Here is a 24511-nt window from a genome sequence, read left to right on the forward strand (position 1 = left end):
GGAAATAAAAATAAAAACAATAAAGTAATGTAAAGGGCAAAAAAAACAAAATATGAAAAATAAAAAGGTAAATATAAACACAGTGCGTCAGGAAACGCTTTCGCCTTGCAGCACTTTAGAGAGCCAAAGTGCCCCCTGAATTTTTTAGAGATAGAAATATACTCCCAGGATCGGGCATCATTCATTGCCCCTATTACTAGAGGATAGCTTACTCTTTCTACTGTATTTTATGACATTTAATGTTCACAGTGCAAATTCACTAGGATCCAAAGTAATTACGCGGTGCATAGACTATCCCGCAATCTTGAACAACCTCCTGGTCTTGTTGACCAACTTTGGACATTTCTTTCAATTACGAAAGAAATGTGACATAGAAGCTCTCGGTTCCCTTACTGCACCGTCAACACCACCACTGTACTAGTACTTGGGCGCATGCTGACTGTTCCCTTTGCCCATTGTTTGCTCTACCGCCACCAACACTGCCATGCATGTTCGAATTCCCCGAACTCTAACCAGAAAAATCTCCTTTTGTCCTTGACCTTTACAATTAAAAGCTATTAGCCGTAATCCTCTTTCCCAAGGTAAAGAGCCCGACTCTTCAAATAAAGGCGCAGTCTTCGCCGTTTCTCGAAGAAATGAAAGAACGTTCGCGCTTGCTTAAACAGGCGCTGGTGACACCGCACGCCGCCATAGGCCGGACCCGGTCTGTATAATCGGCATCCTTGCAGTACAAAGACACACAAAACAATCCAAAGTTGCGGCACATATCTTTATTTCGCATCAATCCACTAGAGACACTTCCGACTCTTCTACCAAGAATTTTCACTGCGCGCACTGGTGAAATCTTCAACGCTAATTTAATCAAAATTCATATGTTCTACATACGGCTAAAGAGGGAAATTCTGTGCTTTTTTCTAAATCATCTAAATGGGTCGTTACGGAGAAACACGAATACTGTTGAGAAAATATTGGTAGCGAAATCCGCCTACAGAGATTCAGGGCGTTAAACCGCTTCTGTGAACTTCAATTGCTGCACAATATTAGTCCAAAAAGGCTAAACATGCAACAATGTAGAAAACGAACGTGCGAGTACAACGGTGAAGTTCTTAGGCCTAACAAAAAGTTTGATTCCAGTACTTTTTCGGTATTCGTTACTTACTAGTAAGCATCAAAAAAGCAACATTACTTCTTTAAAAGAGGAAACTTATGTTGTCGCATCATAAATAGTATCGAATCAATATTCATGACGTGTACAAAAAGCGCATCTAGAAGAATAAATCGAACAAGGTTATGCTTCTGGAACCACTTGTTGAGCTAAACTTTCGGCAGAAAGCAACTATAAAAGCATGCTAGAGGCGATTCCCCTCTGGTTACAGACCGATGACCAGTGCAAGTAGCTAATTTTGCGCACCTAAGCAAGTTCAATGTCGTAAACAATATGAGCACACTCCCATATAACTACAGCAACTTTTAAATCGATGGCTTCACTTCAAAACTACAGCAGCCTTACCCTACAACAGGCTGCAGGCTAAGCAGGACGGTACAGAGAGATGCTCGACTACCATTATAAAAAACAAGAGGAGGTAGTGGAAATGTCAAATTCTATTGTAATCCTGATAGAGGTAGTGGCAATGCTTCAATGTACACTCTTGGATAAAGTGGCAAGCAGCTTAAAATGCAGTAGCAGTGAAATCGATGATAGCATTTCGACGTCATTATATTAAGGAGGAAAGGAGTGCGAAGAGGAGGGAAGGGAGAGGTATTTGAGTGACGGGTACGGTGCGAAGGTAAAAGGAGTGTTCAAGTTCATCGACCTGCTGACGTCTGCAGCGCTCGCATAGAAAAACGGAAGCGTGACAGTTGCAACCACTCTGGGACAGCTACGTGGTCTAGCCAGCAGAGGGCGCTCCGTAGATGTTCACGAGGGCGCTGCTCACGGCCCCAAGGAGCTCGTACTTTGCGAAGGATATCCTCCGACCGGCGACAGTGATGTTCGCCGGCTCAGAGTCTTCGCCGAGGTCGTCAAACACGACGCACTTGTCCCCTTTGTACGCCTTCAGCATCTCCGTCACCTGCGAACGCGCCGGGGTGACGTAGTTCTGTAGTTGATCGCCTCTGAGTGAGGGATTAGGGTTTCGGAATGCCGATGGGTCACTGCTCAATATTGCATGTTGTAAATACTAGTTCGTGTAGCCTCTCAAACATGGCTAAGTAAAGCCCGAGTCACACTGCGCAAACACAACAACGACATGAACCAAACATGTTCGCAAGCGAGCCGTCAACAAGTCGCCCAACCAACTTGTCCCACAACTTCTTGTCACACTGCACGAACGGCAGGGAAACGAGACAGGTTTCTGGGGTGTTCCCTCGGTATGACAGCTTCCGGGAACCGGAACAACAAACAAACAGCGTTCGTGGACACGGTTGGCGCTGTTCGCCGGCCGGGCGAATTTCCTGGCGACACCGCACGAACAAACCAAGCACTTTGCGGTGATTCACCGCTTTGGTGCCTTTCGTGCTTGCAAACCTCGTTTGTAAAGTGCAAAAAAGAGCGCTTCCTTTCGTAGTAATGCTGTCTGCTGCGGTACGGCGTCTTGCAGGCGGGTGCATACAGACGGGAAGGCTGCCGTGGCCACCGTCGGCTGGCAGGTGCGGCCGCCGTGGAGAAGCACGTTCGATCCCCGTCGCATTCTTGTGACCAAGCGTACACTTCTGACGAACGCGGTTCTGTAGGGAGCCAAAAGGAATGTCCTGTTCCAGGGACTGCCTCGGCTGCGAGTTCCAGAAGTTTCTTGACGGGTTTGTGCGCGAGAACCACCCGAGCAGGAGCCGGCATACGAGCGTGCCAGTTGCTCGCGTGAACATGCCGCCGTCGTACTCGTGCCGCCAGGAAAGTGACCTGATCGCGATGATTGAAGAGAGGCGTTTTCCATGGGATATAAGAGACCCAAAATATCAACGGTGTGATCTGAAGAAATCTGTGTTTCAAGAGATCGCTAGTGGGGACTGTATTTCACAGGTGAGCGCGAGTTACCAGTTACCTGTCCTGCTATTTTTGAACTTGAGATGAAGAAGAAAGCAGTGCTGCATTTTTTCTTTGAGATAGCAATCAGAATAACTTTACTGGGTTCCCATTTGAATGCAAGAATGATGTGTACAATTATATCTTTTTTTAGTACTCTCAGAGCGTGGAACAAACTCGATGAATATGCCGAGATTGTGGCGTGATTTGTAGTGACCGGCCGGGTTGATAATGCATTATGGAACAGCAGCGCAAAACACAAAATGTGTAGAAGTAGACACAGGGCACAGAAAGTAGACGCATGTAGTCCGTGTTTAATTCTTTCGCATGAAGTTTTCGAAAACGCCTTTCTCGGGCGCCCTTCTCAGCCAGTCGATCATCCAGCGCGGTTTCTCTGCGGTGGCGGCTGGTCGTCCGAGTCAGAATCGAGCAAGGCTGCACCTCAGCCGCCGCGCACGATCATAGTTCGTCCGATATTCTGCAAAACCGCCAGTAGCTACGACAGCGCAAGGTGTCTCCAGTTTCCGCGGTTGTGCACACGCACGGAGGAGAGCGCGCGAGCAAAGGCAGAGAAGCGCCGGGGAACGCGACTGAGTTGGTTTTTCCGGTGTAACAGAGAGTTTGTGAACAAGCGGCGCACATGTGGCCAACACAGGCTGGCGGGAGACAGCGACATGTTTACCCTCTGTTCGTGTTGACGCGGTGTGACAGGATCGCCAACCCGACGAAAACACTGTTTTGTCGGACGGGTTGGCGGACTGTTTCCGCAGTGTGACTCGACCTTAAACGACTTGGGAGATTTCAATGCAAGAGCATTTACGCTATCGTCATGCAGTTCCGTACTCCTCTGTAATAAAAATTCATTTATTGGTCAGTTTCCTCCTGACTTCATCAGTTCACGTGACCCAAATTTTTCTGAGAACTGAGAAATTTGAAATCCCCCACAGACGTTTTGGTCTGGAGAGGTGACATGACCAACCTGGCCACTGCACTGTGAGCAACCCTCCCAGCGTTGCCAAATTCAGTGCAGTTGATACCTGCCCACTTGTAAGGCAGCGCTAGAGCTTTACATCAGGTAGGAAAAAGCAACCTGTGTTAGAAACAGCCACCTACCGGGGTAATGGCGCATCGCTTAATCGCTGCACCGCTGCGGCATTGGGCGTATGAGAACTCCCCGCGTTCTATGACTGTGATGAAGATAGTGAATTTAAATGGCGCAAAGGCATCTGCGGCCAAACAGCGCCATGGCGCAAGGTGTTTTCGTTTTTACTGAAGGTGAGGTCAAATACCCATTCGCCAACAATTTCACCCTGATTAAGCCAAGCACCAGGCCAGGGAAGCTTGTACCCGTTGTATCACCGGTGAGTACCTGGCGGCACTGGGGATCGAACCCCGCACCTCCCAGAATGTTCTAGGAATGAATGTGCGTGACAGCGTCTTGACGTCATTAACACCGCGTGGACACCAGTGTACCAATCATAGGGCACCACTTCAGTTGAATATAGAGGACCCTCAAAATTTTGAAGTTGGTCCAGTGCGGAAAACTCCCAACGACTCCAAAACTTAGAAAGTGGGCCTACCCTAGAAAATGTATTTTAGTGGATTAGTGGGTCAGGTTAGTATAATCCCATATGATAATTACTTCGAATGTACTCGAACATTGTAGGCGATGACTCATACACACGTATACAAGATCAACGAAACCGGTTCCAACTGGAGTTTTGCGTTGCGTTAAAATCACAAGGACTTTAGACACGCCTTAGACCTTAGCGAACATTAGACTAAATGATATCGTATTTGTTCGTTCAGAATGTAGTTATGAAGGCTCCCCGAGTTTTTTCTACAGCTCCAAAGCAACCCTGTGTTTCTGCAGACCATGATGTATTTTAGACTGCACATTGTTGTAACCAGTCACAACACCTCTCACCACAAGGTCCTGTGGCTCTCGCCTGCATGAAAAGACATCACAAAACACAACGATGGGTCCCATAGCCATTTTAAGTGGGACAGGATATTCAATGTTTTCAGCATATTCTCTTCTGGCATTGTTCCACATCGTCCTTACAGACCCACACATCAATATTTAACTTGTTGCCTGTTTACGCGAATGGCCTTTCACTTTCTTTTGTCGCTTTGAAGGGAACCAAGCTACACCCACCTTGTACAGCAGCGTGTCCCCGGTGTCGTAGGCAAAAAAACGCCGCAGTTCGTTTCCACTGAGATAGCGCCAGAAGTGGGTATGCGTGGTGTTGTCGAAGTAGTAACTCGCATCTATTTCCTCCACCGGGTACTTGCCCGTGCTCTTGTCTTTGGCGACGAACTGCGAATATCGCCGCGCAGAGAAGACAATCCACTTGCAAACGGCCGAAATCGAGGTGAGCGAAACGAGACAGTCTCAGCCTACCAAGAGACAAGTAAGTTTTCAAATTTCACAGCTGCAGTTCTCAGCTGCCGAAAGAAACGTTCCACACGCCTCTGTTCTGGGTGATCAAAATTGCGCTTTAGAGATTCCATAAAATCACGCGCCTGCTGTTGCGTGAAATCCACCTATGGACACAGGTTACGTGGTCAGGCCAACATAGTTGTAGATACTGACACCGTCAAACACCTTAGGAACTCAGATAAAATAGGAAACTTTCTACTCACTGCAATAAGCGGGCATGTTTACGTTCGAAACTTACAAGCAGCCGCGTTAATGCGCATTCCATCCGGTAAAATTTGCCTAGTATGCGTGGGTTCCGAGATACGCGCCTTCAAATTTCGAGCTCGAGCCGCGTTATTGCGCACACAAGGCGTATATAGTGTGGGACTCGCAGCGGGCTTGCCGAAATTACGTGCTGGGTAGGATAGCGCCACTCGCCCGCGGAATACTATTGGCATTTGAGAGCAATCCGGATTCGCCTATGAGTAAAAAAAACAGAGTATGGGTGCCCGGTCACCAGGGGGTTGAGAGAACGAGGCCGCTCACGCGGCTTCCCGAGCGTTCCTTCCGTCGGGTTCCGCTCAATCCCCCGGTTCTGCCGCGCCAATCATACTGATTCCGCTAATCTCTTACGCGGATATTACAAATCATTTAGGCCTCTGCAGGAGGATAGTCTCGGGACTTGCCAAGGGTATCGACAGAACCGAGGAGTGATACCTTAGACGGCTCCAAACCGGGTCTTCCTTAAATCCCGCCGTACTAAAACACGTGGACCCGACATTCACGGGCAGGTGCTAATTCTGCGGGCAGTATGCGGACCTATACCACATGGTGTGGGCCTGCCAGTGCAATGCACATATAGCCGTTATAAGTCAGCCAACCAGGGAGGGCTGGGAGGCGGCCCTGTCCAGCTCGGACCTGGAGGCCCATCGGGCCCTGGTACAGAGAGCACGAGAAGCTTGAGAGTTGCTTACTGCAGCCACCCGTCCTTGGAAATTTGAACAAAAATGCCGGTACCGAAATTCATGCGGACGCAAAAAGCGTGGGGCTTGCTCCGTTCTTGCCCAGAAGCAGCACGACCGCAAGGTAGTATTCACATACACCAACCGCTCTTTGTCAAAGGCCGACTGTTCCACGACGGAGAATGAGGTGCCTTGGGATAGTGGGAGCCACGTAAAAAGTTTGGTCCTTCCAGAACGGCACGCCTTCGCCATTTGTGCTGACCACAACACGCTGTGTTGGCTGTGTACGTAGACGCCGCTACATATACTGGTAACAGAAACCACAAGAAAAGCAAAGTGGCAAGGGTGATCAATTCGAACCTAAAAAAAAAATCACCAGCGTGTCAATCCGGAACTGTACGGTAGTCGAGGCAGAAGAGGCAGCCGTGGCTCTAGCGGCAGCGGAGGGCTACCGATCCAACAGGTCCTTAACAACACTCACCAACTCACAAGTTGCATGCCGCAACTACCTAAACGGCAGAATCAGCCACAGCGCGCTCCGCATTCAACGCTCAAGTGGTAACCGAAAATAACCAGGCCAAACACACGATAGTTTGGGTGCCGGGACATACCGACTCTACGGGAAATCAGGAGGCGGATTGGTTAGCTCGAGGGTACGCCCCCGCTGAGGAACCCGAGCCGGCAGCCCAAAGCTATACAGACATTAACTATTACAGAGGGATCAGACGAAAATACCCGCCCCCACACAAACAACTCAATAGAGAAGACGCCGTAGCATGGCGACAGTTACAAACGGGAACATTCCCGTGCCTAAACATCCTAAGTAAAATCTACCCCACACAGTACAAGAGCGAGTGCCCGTGGAGTGGAGACAAACCAACATTATACCATACTACATGGGCATGCCAGATAATAGAGAAGCTATCCATAATTGAAAACCTGAGTGCGGAACACTGGGAGAGGATGCTATCCAGCGACATCCTGAAAGACCAACAAGGACTACTAAGGCGCGCACGCAGGGCAGCTACCCTCAGCGGAGCCCTGGACTAGGGGAACCGACCCTGATGATAAGGTGGAAGACTCCATCTGAAACCGCAAAAAAAAAAAATTGCATGGTTACGAGCCAAAGTACAATTCGCCCCGTTTGAAATTTGCGCCCTGTGACGTCACGAGCGTTTCGACCAATTGAAAAGCGTGACATTTCTGTCGACAACTCCTGCTTACAACGAGGAGGCCTTAAAGGCTTCCGCCTTAAAAAAAGTGATCATTTCTACATATATGGACTTTAACCTTTTACGCTATCCTGTAATATCTTCAAGGCGGAGCTTAGGTCTCCCCTCCAATTTTTAAAATTAACTTTCTTGTCATTCTTAGATGCGAAAGGAATCTCACTGTAGCGGAAAGATTTCTTCCCCACTCACCCGCAACCGGTGGTACCGCTGCACTTTCTCATTGTCGCGCATCGGGAGGACAAAGTCAATCTTGGCCGCGCTGCTGTACACGTAGTTGATGGACGAGGTGACGGAGAAGCATAGCCTGTCTCGACCCAACACTTGCTTCCAGTGCGGGAACTCGCGCAGTGTGTCCAGCTGAGCAAAGATGCAACAGAAAGACATTACAATTGTTTACAGAAGGCCATTGGCAAAGCCTGAGGGGTCATGCTGAGGGGATGGCAATCAAGGAGCATGTGAAGCTTTCAGAAACAGTGTTAACCCTAGGCAGTGCCTTGATCATATTGTCAGCATTGCTGACATAATATACATAATACATAATACACAATATACATAATATAAATACATAATATTAGCACCACTGCTCCGACAAGCACTGAAGTAATTTTAAATGAATGACAGGATAGCGCTCTACAGAAATGTACAACGTACACAGACGTTATAATCTTGAAAATATTGAAGAAGCGGGCCAGCCTTGGGCTCCCGTTAGGTGCAGATAAACGCGTTAGAGGAAGAAATAACTGATGCAATTTGCTTTAAGCATAGCGTTACGCCGTGGTCAAAAAACTCATGCTTTTTGCTACCCACGCTTCCTGCGCGATGGTACATTCAATTAAAAGCTCTCTTTTGGCGCCCGATGAACGCAAGAAAATTTCTCAATCTTTCACTGTTTGTTCCTTTATAATCGACTTTAACTCATTTTGCAGACAGCCTAAGCTGCTAAAGGCACACAGCCTAAGCTTCTAAAAAAAGCGCACCAAACGTGCGCTCTCCACTTAAAATGCGTTATTGGCGGCGGGTCAGAAGGCGCTGTATCACGGCTTCACATGGCTCCATATGCTTCGCGTAATGGGAACAGATTTGTGTATAGCCTAAAAAACTCCCATTCATGGCGCCAGTCAGCTTGGCAGCTTCTGGCAGATTAAACTACTGGGAATAGTTGGTGTGTGCTAACAAGACGTTAGGTTTCCTAAAGCGCCATCTTCATCATGCTCCCCATCATGTCAAGTTATTAGCTTATAAATCATTTTTATTTATTTATTTATTTCGTGTACCCTCAGGGCCAGAGGCATTATAGAGGGGAGTGGTTACAAAAATTTAAGAAAAAAAATGTACAGTGCAGCAAACTAATTAGTAATACAAAAATGATTGCTCCTAGTTATACATTATTAGCTGTTGGGTTCTTGGTGTGCTGGTTAATAGTGTATAATACACAAAATACAGCGCAGCAATACAGTGAAAAACAAACAAACAAAACGCTCGTACAAAAAACAACAAGAATATAGAATAAAAAAAAAAAGAAGATGATGCTCCTACTTATACAAAGTTTTCTAATGCTGTTTTGAAGCGTTGGTTGTCAGTAATGGTAGCGGTAGATGCAGGAAGGTGATTCCACTCAGCAGATGTGCGCGGAAGAAATGACTGAAACATGGCATTGGTTTTGCAAAATGGAATTCCGACTTTGTTCGTCAGATCCAAACTACAATTCGCGTCGCCCATCTGGAATCCTCATCAAGCATATCTCATCAATGCCCTCGAACCTGTTCAGAATCGCGCTGCTCGTTTCATTCATTCATCCTACTCTTATGACATCAGTGTTTCGTCCTTAAAAACAGCATCCGGATTATCACCCTTATCGCTCCGCCGTCACATTGCCAGAATGTCTTTATTTCACAAATTCATCCACAGCCCTGTGCACATCGCACCTTATATTCTTCTACCCGCACGCATATCTCACCGCACCAGCCATCACCTAGAAGTTGCCCGTCCACGATCACACACCGTCACTTTTTCTAATTCCTTCTTCCCTCGTGCACCCGCAGACTGGAACGGCCTTCCAAACAACGTTGCCATCATCACTTGCCCAAGTCTTTTCACTGATAATGTAGAAAATTTCCTGTTATTGTGAATTTGTGCTTTTATTCTTGCCACCCCTTATGTAACACCCCTTTTAAGGGGCCTTTAAGGTAATAACTGAAATGAAATGAAATGAAATGAATTACTCCGAACTTCCCATTTATTCGATGGGCGACATAACAGCTTTCACATCGCGTGCATGAAGCTTCCGTTTAAGAGAAATCCGCTTAAAGGAAACCAAATTTACCGCATGTTAATGATTTACTAAAAAAAGATGCATCTGCTAAAAAATACTAATGTTTAGGACTTTCAGGCTTTTTGATACATCGAAACGAAGCCTCTCGGTGTGGTGTAGGGCAGGCAGACAATTTATATTCGTATTCAAACTGATACATCCTCCACTATTCAGCTGCGCTAGCGAGCATTGTCGAACGGTATGGTCTTAGGCCAGTTATCATTGTGGCCAACCTATCTATGGATTTGGCTGTCAACAGAGTACACGCAGTTCTCCTAGAACTGAATATAGGAATTTGTCTGCCACTCTCCCTGCACCCTCCTTCTGAATTGCATGCAAACACAGAGCATGAACATATCTACTGGTCCTCAGTACACCGAAAGCACAGCCGGAGATTCAATAGCCCAAGGACGTAACAGGCCTTTGTACGGGCGACACTTGCAACTTGGAGAACAAATATGCGCTGCTCTGTTACGTGACAGAATGCATTCCAGGTGAAACAAAACAGCTGGAGAGAGAACATAGGTTCGTTGGGACATAAGATCATACCATACGCCGATTATAGTGGCCGCGACTAGCACAGGACACGGTTCAAGGGTAGACGCTATTCTCCTGCAAGGGACGTATCAAAGAGAGACGATAAGCATGATATTGCCGCGAATCTTTGTAGCGTTTGTTTGTTGTGTTTATTTTTTCAGGCTTCAAGACTGCCGGCACGCCGCTTTATTGCTTCGTTTGTGACGCAAGACGCGCCTAGAATTATCTCGATTGATCGCATCCAGGTGGAGCCGATTCTACTTTGTACCAGAATGTTCTAGTAACTTCCCAAGCTTTATCTCGAATGTTCGCTATCAGCTTTAAAAAGAGCACGCCGATAGCGGCGGGGATTCTGTTCGACGAACGTCGAGCACGCTTGTTGCTACGCCGCCGAGTGATTCAGTTCTTTGCGGGCGCAAGTCAGCCCAAATAAGAGAGTTCCGTTTCGAAGACGTCCTCATTGTTTTCCCGTTCGCCGGACTGCAGTCACCACTACGTGACATTATTACAGGTTCGGCAAGTTGAGAATCGCCTTTTGACTTTATTTTAACATCCAGTAATGTTCCTCCTGTCTCTTGCCCCTGCATACACCTTTTTACGTGAACTCAATTTTGAAGATCAAGAAGCCACCGGAGAAGAGAAAATCTAGACTCACCATGCCTCGCGTTCCCGGACCTGGCGCCCTCAGGGGGTTGGGAGGAGAGGCGGCCAGGTACGGAACACTGTTGCCGCCCCCACGCTGTAATATAATATTTGGCTCGTCCGTACTGTTGCTTGTGCTGATTCCTACCAGGTCGGCTTCTCTGCGGAAGTGGAAAGAGAAAAAACTCATTGGAGTCAATAATGCATGATGAATTTCTCCAGCATAAACGACCTCAACGCCCTGTGCAAACACAGAAAAACCCTGCATCTCGTCTGCTGGTAAACACGAATCCTTTGTCATACGGTGAAGTCTAGACAAAAAATTTCAGGCTGCTGTGAATGGACCACGAGTGGCTGCGCTAAGCTGTCGCGGGACTATAGTCGCTTGCGCCCGTGAAAAGCTAGTCTGGTGTTCTTTCTTAGCTACTTCTTTGTCGTCGTGCCACTTCGCTACGGCACTTTGTGAGAGTGAATGCCGTGGTTATGGCGAAGGTGTTCGTTGTCCATGCAACGCACTCTGGCATAGAAAATGGCCTAACCGGCGTAATTCTTCGTTAACATATTTGTAACTGTAGCCGGCATAATTCTTCGTTAACATATTTGTATCCTACGCATTCAGAGGCCCGAGCCTTCTCATTATCCTCATTGATTTTTTGCGTTCTTTGTTGGGCCGACAGTTCTGGGTTCGTATTTTCGATCTCTTGTTGCTTGTAGTGAATGCCCAAGGTTGAAGCGTAACCCTGTTTTTTACAGTGCAGTCTTGCACAATAGCAAGTTGCATTGTAACATGTCGGCCATTTACCAATCGTTCTTTTAAAACCAGATCAAAAGCCGCAATTTCGACTACACAGGCTTCCTTCAGAAAGGGCCCGTAATCATGGTTCAAAGTCTTGAAAGGATGTCGTACGCCAAAAAAGGACGAAACAGGAAGGAAACATAGAACAGGAAAGAGGCGCAGCTTTCAACTTTATTAACAGGAAAGGTAACCAGGCGCTCTTTTATAGCCGCTGAGCTGCATGAGGGTGCGTGAACATGAGAATAGCCAATTCACGCACCCTCATGCAGCTCAGCGGCTATAAAAGAGCGCCTGGTTACCTTTCCTGTTATTAAAGTTGGAAGTTGCGCCTCTTTCCTGTTCTATGTTTCTTTCCTGTTTCGTCCTTTTTTGGCGTCATTCTTTCAAGACGATGTACAGTCTTTGTCAAAAGTAACCAGGCCGCACGTTTTTCTTCTCAGTCGTATATTAAGGCTATTATTCCAGCCCTCAAGCTCTAAATCTCTGCATGGTAAGAAGAACCCCTGTTCACACCTTCAAAGAACTTTTTGATCTTTAGGGAAGCCGTGAGGAATGAGAAGCAAACCATGCAGCCTGGTTACTTTTGACAAAGACTGTACCAACTAACCCGTCAAAAAGTTCTACTACATTATCGTTCAAATACGCAACATTTGAAATCCGTAGCCCAGACTTATCCACTAAGAATCAAGTGTGTTTGCGCTCGACATTGCGCTTCTCATTATATATCCTCAGTGCGGATGGGAAAACATTTGAGCATTATCGATTGTTCGCCAATGCAGTGTAGCCAATATACCTATAACGACTCGCTCCCCACTTTCAAAAGTGCCCACTGTCTGGCCTCTTTGATTACCAGGAGAAACCTGTCGCATTCCCGTTGGCGCGCGCTTGTAAGCGTACTTTATCCAGGCTAGAGTGGGTCACGTCCTGATTGGGCACGACGACAGCGTGAATGTTAACGCAACGTAGATCTCACAAACGTTAAACCTGCAGTGCATCTTGACGACCATGGCAACAAGCCTATCACCTTGCGGCATAGTGAAGCCGTCACGCCGGCTATGGCTGTCACTGCCACGAACGTCACGGTAAGAGGTACTTCGGATGCATTGTACTGGGCCGCAATTTCTCTCTATGAGAAGATTCTTTTAGAGATGGCATTGAAAAAAATTGTGGGCCTTATGCCCTTAAACCAAAGCAGAGACTTTGTCGAGTTTTGATTAACAGATGCCGGCAGGCAGGAATTATCTGGGGCAGCCACAAACTAAACTTTATATCACTAGTGAAATTTGCAGCTTTAAATTACAGTAGCACATTGAAAATAATAGCCCTTATCTGTCAACCCACCACCCTGCGCAAAATATTTATTAGGACAAATGAACGCTTGGGCCTCTGAGTTTGTAGGATACAAATCTTATAATAAATAATTTTGACAATTAGAATGCTTTTAATCCACGGCGTATTGCATGGAAACCAGGCAGCTTCAACCTGGCCGCCGCGTTCACTCGCACAAACCGCCGTTGACGCGGCACCCGTCAGACAAGCCCCTAGTTGGCAGAAACAGTCAAAATATTACCGATTTCTTATTCTGGTTGCCCAAATGTGTCGCTTTGTATTGGACCGGATACTAGTCATGTAGGTTATCGGTCCAAACATTTTGTACAAATTTCTTTAAATGAGCAAATAAAGCTTCCGTTGACTGATTGATTGATTCAGTAAAAATTACCGAAGACGCTTTGGAAATTCTAAAGTGTGCTTAGCGAAAGCCTTGTAGTCAACCCACTGCCACTTCCCCGAACCGCTTGGCGCGGAATCACTGGGCCGCCTCGGAGCCATGCGTCTCACTCACTTGACTGCAACGAGACATCTGGCGAAGGAGCGGCGGTGCAGCTGCCGCCGCCTACGCGCGCGCTCGTTATACCGCTACTGAATGACGTCACAGTTGCTATGCACAGCTGCGCCCCCACCGGGGCGCCGGTTGCTAAGGAGGGGAGGAGGTTGCGCCGCTGCACGGAGGAGAGGCCACATTTGGAACGATGTCAGTGCACGTTAAAGAACCCCAGGTGGTCGAAATTTCCGGAGCCCTTCACTACGGCGTCTCTCATAGCCTCAGTCGCTTTGGGACGTTAAACACCAATAAACAAACAAACTAACAAACAAACAGACTCCAGCGCGCGGAGGGACACCGCGAGCATGGACGGACACCGCTAGCATGAGCCACTAAAGGCTTTCGCCTTGATACTCCGGGCAGAACGAACACCACACTAGATTTTCATGGGCAATGTTATCAAGGAAAGCCAGATAGAGGAGGCCTAGCTTCCCTCGTGTTCTTTATCCTCGGTGCAAGCGAGCGGCGGCGTGCACCGCCGATAGCACAGCCCCGTTAGCGGAGTGTAGCCGCTCCTGGGCCATTTACAGAGCCTTGAAGTTTTCTGACAGGAAACTGCGGGCTGGGTAACCATGTTTTTAGTTCCTTCTTGCGGCCTTCTCTATTCTTTGTACATGCGGGCACGTGGAGGAAAGATAAAAACTGCGATGACACTTTGGCAACTAAAATGTTGAGAGACGAAAGCCGAAAACACTATGCCATGACGACTTCCGGTGGAAGTGACGTCACACCATTCCCGTGGCTATATCGATACTAAATTATACATCTTTCGGGGATGATAAGTGTTAATTCCGCTTAATTACACATTTTTCCACCTAATTTGACACAAAGTCGACGTTTTTCCGGCCAATCTGACAATTTTCACTATGACGTGACGACTTTCGGTGGATGTGACGTCACATCGTTCCCCTGGCTATATCGAGGTCCGCGCTATTTCGACGCAATTTCGACATTTTTCCCTGTAGGTTTGGTTTAGTTTATGGGGTTTAACGTCCCAAAGCGACTCAGGCTATGAGAGACGCCGTAGTGAAGGACTCCGGAAATTTCGACCACCTGGGGTTCTTTAACGTGCACTGACATCGCACGTACACGGGCCTCTAATATTTCGCCTCCAAAGAAATTCGACCGCCGCGTCCGGGATCGAACCCACGTCTTTCAGGTCAGCACATTTTCCCCTATAATTAATTAATTACCCTGCAGTCACCAAATTTAGCCTCTAGGTTATTTTTTTCTTCTATCTGAAGAAACCGTTGGTTTTCATCTATCATTTTTAGTTCCCGAGTTAAACGCGTGTGACACGCTTTGTTAACGGAGGATAGTATGACCCATTAAAGGCTTTCTCCTTAATATAAAAGCGGGGAGAACAGGTAGCACCACCACTGGTCGTTTCTACGACTAACTTGCTTATGACAGATGAGGAAACTAAATGACCAATTCAATGCGAGGTTAACGTCGTTCGAAACTGATGGAAACTTCATTCAGTGTCGCGCTGAAGCCTGCTTTGTGAACTTGAAATGCTGTGTTTCGAACCCGCCTGACTCAAATTTTCGTTGTTCCGAACAGACGCTTTGCCTCGCTAAAAACGTGTATTAAATAAACTACTTCTATTCGAACTGCAAGCACTTCGAACGAATGTCTTGTCTTCGGCGAATAATCGTGTAGAGCCTGCCGATAATATTTTTCGTTGCTGTCTGTTACTGCGTTTACTTTCGCACCCAATCTGAATTGTTTTTCCCTCTCACCTTCATACTAGGCTACTGTAATGTTATTCTTTTGACGTGAAAACTTTTTGCTCGATCCTCACCTGCAGCGACCTTCACTTTACTCAATGACTTCTAGGGAGTACCTGTGACGATACAGTGAATAAATGGAAAAATGGGTTGCTTGTGTGACTCCTTCTCGTGACTCCTTGAGGCATGTAATTTAACAGGGTATCCAGAACGCTTCTTCGTGTCTTGTGTTCTCTGCTCGTCCTTCCTCAGTTTCGCGCTAAACGTGTTCCTTTTCCCCTTTGAGGTAACTTGCCTAACAAAGCGTTTTACTATATCCAAAGAAAGAGACTGATTAGAGAGCTTTTTTCTCTGGGCGCAAAGAATTTTCCCATGTCGGCGAATAATCGTGTAGAGCCTGCTGCTAATATGCAAAGGCCCCCCTCTGCAGAGGCCCCCCTCTGCATTTGTTTTACGACGCCAGCTATTATGCAAACCACCTACACTCCCTACAACTTGCCTAGACCTTGCGTTCATCGTCAGCATGAAATGACGTCATCCTGTGTAAGGCAAGCCGACATTGTCGTCGCTCTCGTGGCCTATGGGTCATGTGGTAACATTTGTTGGCATTTTGAATGTTGAGTGCGACCACTGGGTCACGTGAGACATTTATTGTGGATTAGTCATATCATGTAATCATAGCGAAAGCCCGACATCTGACCAACCACGTTAGAGGGAGGAGGAGGACGAAAATTTTTGCGAATCAACCTAGCAATAGTTGGAGCGAAGCTTCGCTCCGTTAACTAATGTCTCGACTACAGGACTTCACTATTAAGTAAATCGTCTTATCACAAAGATAAGAACGCGTTTCGAGAACACTCGTCCTCTTGTATAAATACTCGCAGCAGCCTGAATGGTTTCTTCCATCCTAGTTCACCTTCGCGTTCTTATGTATTGCCCTAAACTCCTTACAAAACATGATTCTTAATGACTCAGGCTAACCTCTCCGTTGCCCATAGTTTATTACACTCTAGGGCATATCAACAACGCCGTTTAAGCAGGACCGACAACAAACCATTCAATGCGGAAAAAGTGCCAGCCTCGATCGAGATTTTCATTTGTCAAGATAAGTCGTTTCAGAGAAGACTAAAACATTTCCAAAAGTAGACTTTTTGGAGCAGAAATCTGGTTTCTCCGGCATAGTATTACCAGTGTTGGCGGACACCAGAAAACCGGCGAATCGTCTTAAGTACTATAGTTTTTAACTAGTAGATTTAGGCGCCTAGTTGCAAATAGGGGTCTGTAACCAGTCGTAAGTAATAGCTATATCAGTGTTTAGAATATTGGAAACGTGATAACCCTCGCCGCTGTTCCTCGACCAAATCTGGCTACATCGTGCCAGAACACACGCGTTTCAGAAAGCATGCAGGCAAAGCAAACTCTCCAGTGCACGTAACTATTTAAAGTGCCAAATTTTGTCCAGGCACAACGCCAAAGAAAATGACGTTCCCGAAAATTGTAAAAACAGATACAGATGTGGCTCTTGGTTTGGTTTTCTGGGGTTTAACGTCCCAAAGCGACTAAGGCTATGAGAGACGCCGTAGTGGAGGGCTCCGGAAATTTCGACCACCTGTGGTTCTTTAACGTGCGCTGACATCGCACAGCACACGGGACTCTAGAATCTCTCCTCCAAAGAAACTCTTACTAATGACCATTTATAATAAAATATTGCAACTTGGCACCGAAATCTGCTGCTTAAAAAGTTTATTACTAAAAATTATTTAACCAGCTTTCTGCTACTTATTCACCTACGGGGCAGAAACATGGAGGCTAAGGAAAAGGGTTCTGCTTAAGTTAAGGACAACGCAGCGTGATGTGGAAAAAAATCATACGTGCAACGGTAAGAGATAGGAAGCGGGAAAAGTGGATGAGGGAACAAAGGCGTTTTAATGACATCCTAGTCGAAATCCAGAGGAAGAAATGGCTTGGGCCGGGCATGTAGTGCGAAGGCAAGATAACCGATTGTCCTTAAGGATATCGGAGTGGGTGAGAAGGCAAGCGTAGCAGGAGGCGGCAGAAAGGTAGGTGGTTGAGATTAAGAAGTTTGCGGGGATGCGCTGGCCGCAGCTAGCAAAGGACAGGGTTAATTGGAGAGACATGAGAGAGGCCTTTGCCCTGCAGTGGGCGTAGTAAGGCTGATGATGGTGATGCGGTTGCCGCAGCTAGCAAAGGACAGGGTTAATTGGAGAGACATGGAAGAGGCCTTTGCCCTGCAGTGGGCGTAGTAAGGCTGATGATGGTGATTCTTAAGAAGATTCACAAGATTTATGGTGTCCGCCAACACTAGTAGTACTACGCAGAAACTAATTTTTTACTCAAAGAAGTTTATGTTTAAATTTTTTTTAATTCTTCCCGGAAACACCTGTTAGAGCACAGGATTAATTGTGCTTCTCACATGGTAGCAAATTTTTGCCTCCATCTCTCTGCTGCTGTTTCTTCAGCTTAGCTTACGACCTCTTTGCTGGTTCGCAATAAACGAAACAGAGTAGATTAAAGTGGCACCAAGAGGCGCTTTGCCGCACTTTAGTATGTCGGCGACCATTTTCTCCGGGATATAGGAGTTGCCACCAGGCCAAATCGCCGCCGTGTGAATGAAGAACCAGTTTGGATCCAGGGCAGGACCTCCGTATTTGCTGCCTCGAAATATCTGCAAAAAACACATATTAAATCACAATGAATAAGGATCCACACTGCGCGTAAGCTGGGTCCGAATTATGCTGCCCCGAATGTGAGTGAAGTTTCATGTAACATCTTTTCTCATCAAACCGATCCTACGGCTTTTTACTCCTTGAATTGATATCAGTGTGGTAGATCAAGGAGCTATCATTGTTGGAAAATTTGTTCTGAAAGTGAAGGTTTTAGTTTCCACCACTCGGTCCAATCTCGCAAAGTCCAGACCGCGAAATGACTCCGTGATAAGCGAGTGGAAGTGGACGGTGGTTTAACTTGGCCTCAGAGCTCGGCGCCGACGACTGGCTTTGCATCTCTGCAGCTTCCTTGTTCGTGAGAAATGGGCCGATAGTTAGAATACCTGTATTTCTTCTGTCCTATTGTGGTTCATAGTAGTAGTAGTAAAAACATTTATTTTTTTTTTTCAAAAGGAAGAGTTAGGGAGTAGGGGGATGGGGATAGATAGATGTGGAGCTACAGTGGTCGGTCTTCCCTAGTCCAGGATACCGTTGGCCTCCGCCGCTGCCTTGGCCCTCGTCACCAGCATAAGCTGAGTGCTCGTAAAAACCCATATTTGGGGCCAAATGGCTGTTCTGCATAAGAACGCGGAAATTATCCAGAGGGTTCGACATCAATTGCTCTTTAAACTTCATTTATTTGGAAGCGGAGCATACTTTGCATAAGCGTCCGTAGTGGTCTATTGGCACCGCTGAGGATGGCGGCCAAATGTATGATTCCGTCGGCGTCGGGCGCAAGTCGATAATGCGACGCTAAGGTCGAGCGCTCAGTGGTACACGAAAAATGTTGCTCTCTCCTCTTAAGCAGCCTTCAACGGTGAGAACGCCTTAGGAGAGCAAAAAAGTACGGTTGGTCCAAATTGAGTTCTAGGATGTTACAGGGCGTAATTGAATCTGTGCCAAAGTTGTAGAAGGAGACACCGGGGTGGCTACTATGCAACTCACTTGGCTGTATGACTCCGAGAGACCTCGGGGCCTCGTGTCCTTCACGATGCTGTTGATGATGGCAAACCCGCTGAAGTCGGCTGTAGTCAGCATTTCGCTGAAGTTGCTGTGGAGGGTGGTGTGCAGTGCATCCCGCAGCGTTTTGGCGTCCCATAGACCCGCCCTGCGGGTGGGGGGGGGGGGAGGGAGGAGAAGGGCGCATCGGGGAAGAAAACATGCCGTAAGAGATGACCTATGGGTAGGCGCTTAATGTGCCGTGAGAAAGGAGGGAGGGGTACTAAAGGAGAGGTGAGAACAATAAGTTCATTCAAAGACGGCGCAATGTCTAACACAAAACATAATTTCTAGCAAATGCATGCAAGGTAGAAAAGTCGATGGGCGGATTTTCACAACCATTGAATTTTCAGACGCCCACGGTACAGCTCAGCACTTCAGCAAGCCGTCGGCTCCAGCGCACCAATCTATTTTTTATTTTTTTCTTCGTGAAGAGGCCTTCTAATTAATGTTGTCACTGCGTCGTCACCAGTATAAGTGGGGCTGCTATCCTCAGACAGACCTACAGGCGTTGTCGCTGGTGTCAGAAAGCATTTACAACCTCTGACTAAGAACACATTCTAAGAGTTTGCTTGACATTCTGCGCAGAGCAACATGCCAAATTTGCTTAGATGCCTTTTAAGATAGCACATGAATTTTGTTTCAGCTGATGGTCGTACAACTATGTGATATGCCGCCCGTGATCCGCAGATAATTTCGCCTTGATTTTCAGTATTTAAAAAATATTATCAGGCAGGTTTCAATCCATTTTCATAAAGTCAGCTAGCAGGCTTTTTTTTTTCTTAAGGCGAAACCAGGTACAGGTGAACCCACATCGTCTTCAAAAATATGAATGACAATGTTCTCTAGCGTAGTTCCATTCACCTTTTAAACGCCGCGCTAAGAAGTAGTGTTTCAAAGACGAAAATTTCTTCTGACAACTGACATATGCTTTCTAAAATAATACGGTGAAAAATGCAGCCACATTTGCAATAACTTGGCATGTTTTCTTTCATGGCCTATTTTTGGTCTTATTCTGCATTTGGATTTAAAGTTTAAACTACCTCTTGAATTCTTGCAATTCCTTCGTTATTTTTTCCGTGCTGTTATACTACCAGGCCGATTGAGACCGAGCAGTCAATTTTGATATCCCCAATTTACAAGCTTCGAGCGCACGTGTATTACCATGTAAGGTAAGTTTTCACTAAAGCACCGTTAAAGAAGTGAAGGTGTTTACAGTTCACTGGAAAAGGCTGAAACTTTTTATTCGACAGGGAAGCGGCCTTTCTCCTGGAGCTACACCAATAGAAAAGAGCTAGTCCAGTGGGAGCCCTACACACGCATATGCAAGTGCAAATTTGCTGCGGTACAGCATCGTTGTTTGACATGCGCTACTACTGCGTGTACGGATGCTCACACGGGTTCACATATAGCAGGAACTAATTGTCAGCGGCACTGACACTGACTGTGACACGATTCCTTTACGTGATACTTATGTTTATGGTTTAACGTTCTGTGCTGCTGCAGGGTCACCAGAGGAAGTTTTTCCTTGCGTTTCAAGAGTTGTGAAGGATGCAAGCGCTGCAATGCGTTATAGCCTCTCATGGACAAAAGTTAGAACCTTTCAATAAAACAGGTACCCTCTTGGTGGACGGCGAGATTGAGGGGACCTTGTGAGGGTTATTCCTGTCATGGTTACCAGTGTCTACAAATTTTTAGGCATTTTATTATTGGATGCTGACTAAGAAATTTTGCATTTCGTCTCCGTCGAAACAGATGTGCTACGGTCCTCATTTGCTGCCGTCATTGCATGCTCAGCACCTGAATCTCATAACCGCTCATCCATTGCGGCGTGCCAGGCTTATACCTGCGTACATACGGCGCTAGCAGAATCACATCGAAATCCTTGCTCCATTATCTCCTTTAGTAACGGGCAAACCACCACGAAGTGCAGTAGAGACTTACATTAGCCTGATGTAGGCGGTGCCCCACATTCCCAGAAGCCAGCGGGATTGATTGAAGGCTAGCTTGCTGTTCTTGAAATTGCCGTCTAAGGTCCGATAGGAACGGAACCTTCGCCACACGTCTGCGTTGTCGTCGTAGTAGAGTTTTACGGTGTTATCTGCAAAGCCAAGAAAGCAATCGAAAGACGCTGCTAAAACCACCGACGCCTGCAAATAAGCTCTGATCAAAAGCTCTGGAATTGCTCGTACAAAAAGTGTAGCAAGTCAACAGAATGATTAAACATTTTCGTCCGAAGCTGTAGCCCCAAAAGCATACGTGAAATATTGGCAGTTTGTCCGGTGAGCTTGGCGCCCAAAGTCGTTTGTACACAAGGATGATGACTGGGAGAGTTGGTACCAAATCATCTTAAAACCAGCCAAAAGACGCAAATAAGGAGTCGGAAGAACACAACACGAGTCTAGACACCTTTGGTGGTGGCCTTAGGCGAGAAAACACGGCTAAATCAAAGAGGTTGAACAGCGATTGGCCAAGGGGAACAGGATATGTAGTTCCGTTTAAACTACACCTCGTATCTATCCGCATGTCGATGAGAGACTAAGAGAGAGAGGAGGAGGAGGAGAAAAGCATTTATTTGGTAATGTACAGAGAGGTGCTCGGGGAGAGGCCCCTAGTGGGTCTCACCCCTTACAATACTAGTCGGAGTCCCTCATTCCGGGATCCCGTTGGTCGAGACCGCTACACAAGTCCGCCAAACCAGGGCCTCCTGGGCCGATAGTTCCTGGCAGCTGAGTAGGGCCGCCTCCCAGTCCTCTCGGGTAGGGGAAGGGGTGATTGGGGGGAGAGAAGGATTTTTTCTGCATGCCCAAACCATGTGGAAGGTGTCGGTCACCTCCCCACAGAATGAGCAGCGGCCGTCAAAAGAAGGATTAAAGTGCTTGAGAACCGCCGGGCACAGCACGGTGTTTGTAAAGAGCCTGAGGAGAATTCGTTCGCCAGCTTTACCCAGTCCTTTCATAGGAACTGGGTATCGCCTTTTTTTTTCGCCTTTGGTATCGCCTTCAGTCCTTTCATAGGAACTGGTAAGAGAGAGAAAGAAGTAACTTTGATTTGCACCCGTCAAAAATGACGGGGCAGAAGGCTTTAGCCTAAAACTCCATTCATTCCCCTAACCGTCGGCCGGAATCTCTTGGGACTCGGTGGCGGTCAGGGCGAGACCGATGGCTTTGCGTTGCTCTCCTTCTCCGTGGTGGAGTGATAAGGTCTCCCAGAATTCTTCGTCTCTATTCGGGTCGCTATAAGAGGGGCAGGTTCAGACCATGTGGTCTAGGATCTGCAATGCTATTTCAAAGCGTGCATCTAGGATTAAAGGCTTCTAGATGCCATTTACCGCACAGTTGAGGGTTAGGAAACACTCAGGTTCACAGTTCCCTCCACATGATTTCCTATTTTCTGCTGAGCTGTTTATCCGCTGTTGCATAGGTGTTACGACCAAGCTTATAATTATAAATGATTTCGGTCCTCGGAGCGCAGTAGGGTCTCCCAAGCCTCCCTTACCACTTGGGAGGCTTGGGAGACCCTACTGCGCTCCGAGGACCCGGCCAAGCAAGCCATCGCCACCGGCCGGGCTGCCAGCGTCATGAGCCTCCGGGACATGAATGTTTGAGTGCAGTGGGGCCGTGCGGGGGCCCAAGGACCGACGTGTCCAAAACTCCCTAGTTACAAATAAAGTTTTCATCATCATCATTATCGTGCAACATTCTGAGTTCATCATCCGAAGGGAGGAGTTCCTCGCGTGGAGACGTCAGCGGCGATAGATCGGAAAGTCAGCCCTCGGGTGATCGCGTGCGCCTTAGATAGTGTCAAATTTGATGTCTCTACCCCATTAAGGAAAGGAAAGCAAGCAAGCTCGGCGAAGCACGCCAGCTGTGCGTAGTGACGTCACTTGCTCCTCGCGCATGCGCAGCTCTCCAGGAGGCACGCGAAACTGCTCAACCTCGGCCAGTGTAGCTCACGCTACAAACCAATTTTCAAAACCACCAGAGGGTTTAGACCGCGTAGCAGGCTCCCATGGGCCAGTATACACCTCACTGGCGATTTGAAATATGTGGTGGCAGTGTCCATCTAACACGTTACGCGTAACGCGCTACACGCTGTACAAGCCAGCCTTTCAGACGACCGTGACACTAAAAAATTAAGTGGCAAAAAAAGTGGCAAATACGTTACAAAATGTGGTGAAAGTCTGCTTTTTGAATTTGTTTATGGTTAGGGGGATGCGCGCACGCAGTCCCCCAGTACCAAAAATTGCATGCCCCATCTGCCTCTATTGAGGCAGTGGCAGGGGTCAACGCGGGCGCAGTGCAATGCCCGCGTCTCACCCCGAAGGCTCCTCCATCCTGACCAACGATGCCCCGGCACCAGGTAAGTATGCCTGTTATTTGCTAGGCCCTGCGAACCCATCAAAGGCGACCGCCATGCCGTTGCCAGTGAGCGTTCTGTTATGAACAAATCGTAAACTCAAAGACAAGGGTTCAGTCGTTCAGTTCTGCTACTGCTGCTTGTTCGCCGCTAGAACTCTAAAACTTTAACTTCAACGGTAATTTTACTTGAAAATTAAGTTGCTTGGCTGCACTTAGAACGCTTCAAAGTATTGAGTTTTCGTTCCTTCAGCAGCCGTGGCGCCACCTGCATTCGATTTTTTTTTTGCAGCTCTTTTTTTCGATTTTTCTGGACGAAAACAAAAGTAACACGCCCCTTTGAATCACATACGAATACGGTAAATTTGGTCCAGGGTATAACATGAACAGCCAACTAGCCCCCAATTAAAAAATCTCTGCCTCTCCCGTAACCGAGAGTAGAGTAAGCATGAAATGTTTACGGGCCTAATGTCATCTCGGTGGACACCCGAACCGCACCGTACAGGAAGGGAGGAACGCCACCACCCGTTCGGCGCGATGCCTTGCCCTTTGAACGCAGCGCTTCTCCCCCGGGCGCCTGTGCGCCTGCGCGGCTTTGCTTCGATGCGCGAAGCCCCTAAGAGATCACGTATGACAACGAAGTGTAACGTAGCATTTATGTGGTTTTTGCACGCGTTATTAGAAATCGGAAATTATAATTCCGTGCATTATCAAACCCACAGCTCCACTGATATCTTGATAAACATTGAGAAGGCACTGGCAGCAGTTATTTTTTGCCTCATTTGGAGACCAACCGGCCCTTGCATGCCGGTCGGGTAGGAGGGCTTAGAGAGTCTCGTTAAATCTCGTGAAGTCTCGTACGGTGCCCGGATGTTCTCGTTTCAGAGCCCGG

The 24511-nt window shown here is 47.2% G+C and overlaps 1 protein-coding gene, 1 long non-coding RNA gene and 1 other non-coding gene across 4 annotated transcripts in view; 1 reads left to right on the top strand and 2 right to left on the bottom strand.

Annotated features, from left to right (window-relative positions):
- The window catches only part of LOC149346620 (uncharacterized), a 135817-nt gene that overhangs the window by 14457 nt on the left and 96849 nt on the right, over positions 1-24511 (top strand). The window lies entirely within an intron of this gene.
- On the bottom strand, positions 1890-23597 carry LOC149346621 (uncharacterized). The gene is made up of 9 exons (XM_089541397.1): positions 23581-23597; positions 22376-22497; positions 21206-21362; positions 19208-19370; positions 18098-18222; positions 11142-11289; positions 7828-7995; positions 5181-5342; positions 1890-2072 (listed from the first exon to the last, which is right to left on the bottom strand). Exons 1-9 carry the CDS (start codon positions 23595-23597, stop codon positions 1890-1892), a joined length of 1245 nt encoding a protein of 414 aa, XP_089397523.1.
- Positions 23469-23631, bottom strand: LOC149346622 (U1 spliceosomal RNA). Its single transcript, XR_016282592.1, has one exon. It is a non-coding gene; the product is annotated as a U1 spliceosomal RNA (small nuclear RNA).

The sequence above is a fragment of the Amblyomma mixtum genome, chromosome 4 (assembly GCF_055824585.1).
Source record: "Amblyomma mixtum isolate Tamu chromosome 4, ASM5582458v1, whole genome shotgun sequence".
NCBI classification, from domain to species: Eukaryota; Metazoa; Arthropoda; class Arachnida; order Ixodida; family Ixodidae; genus Amblyomma; species Amblyomma mixtum.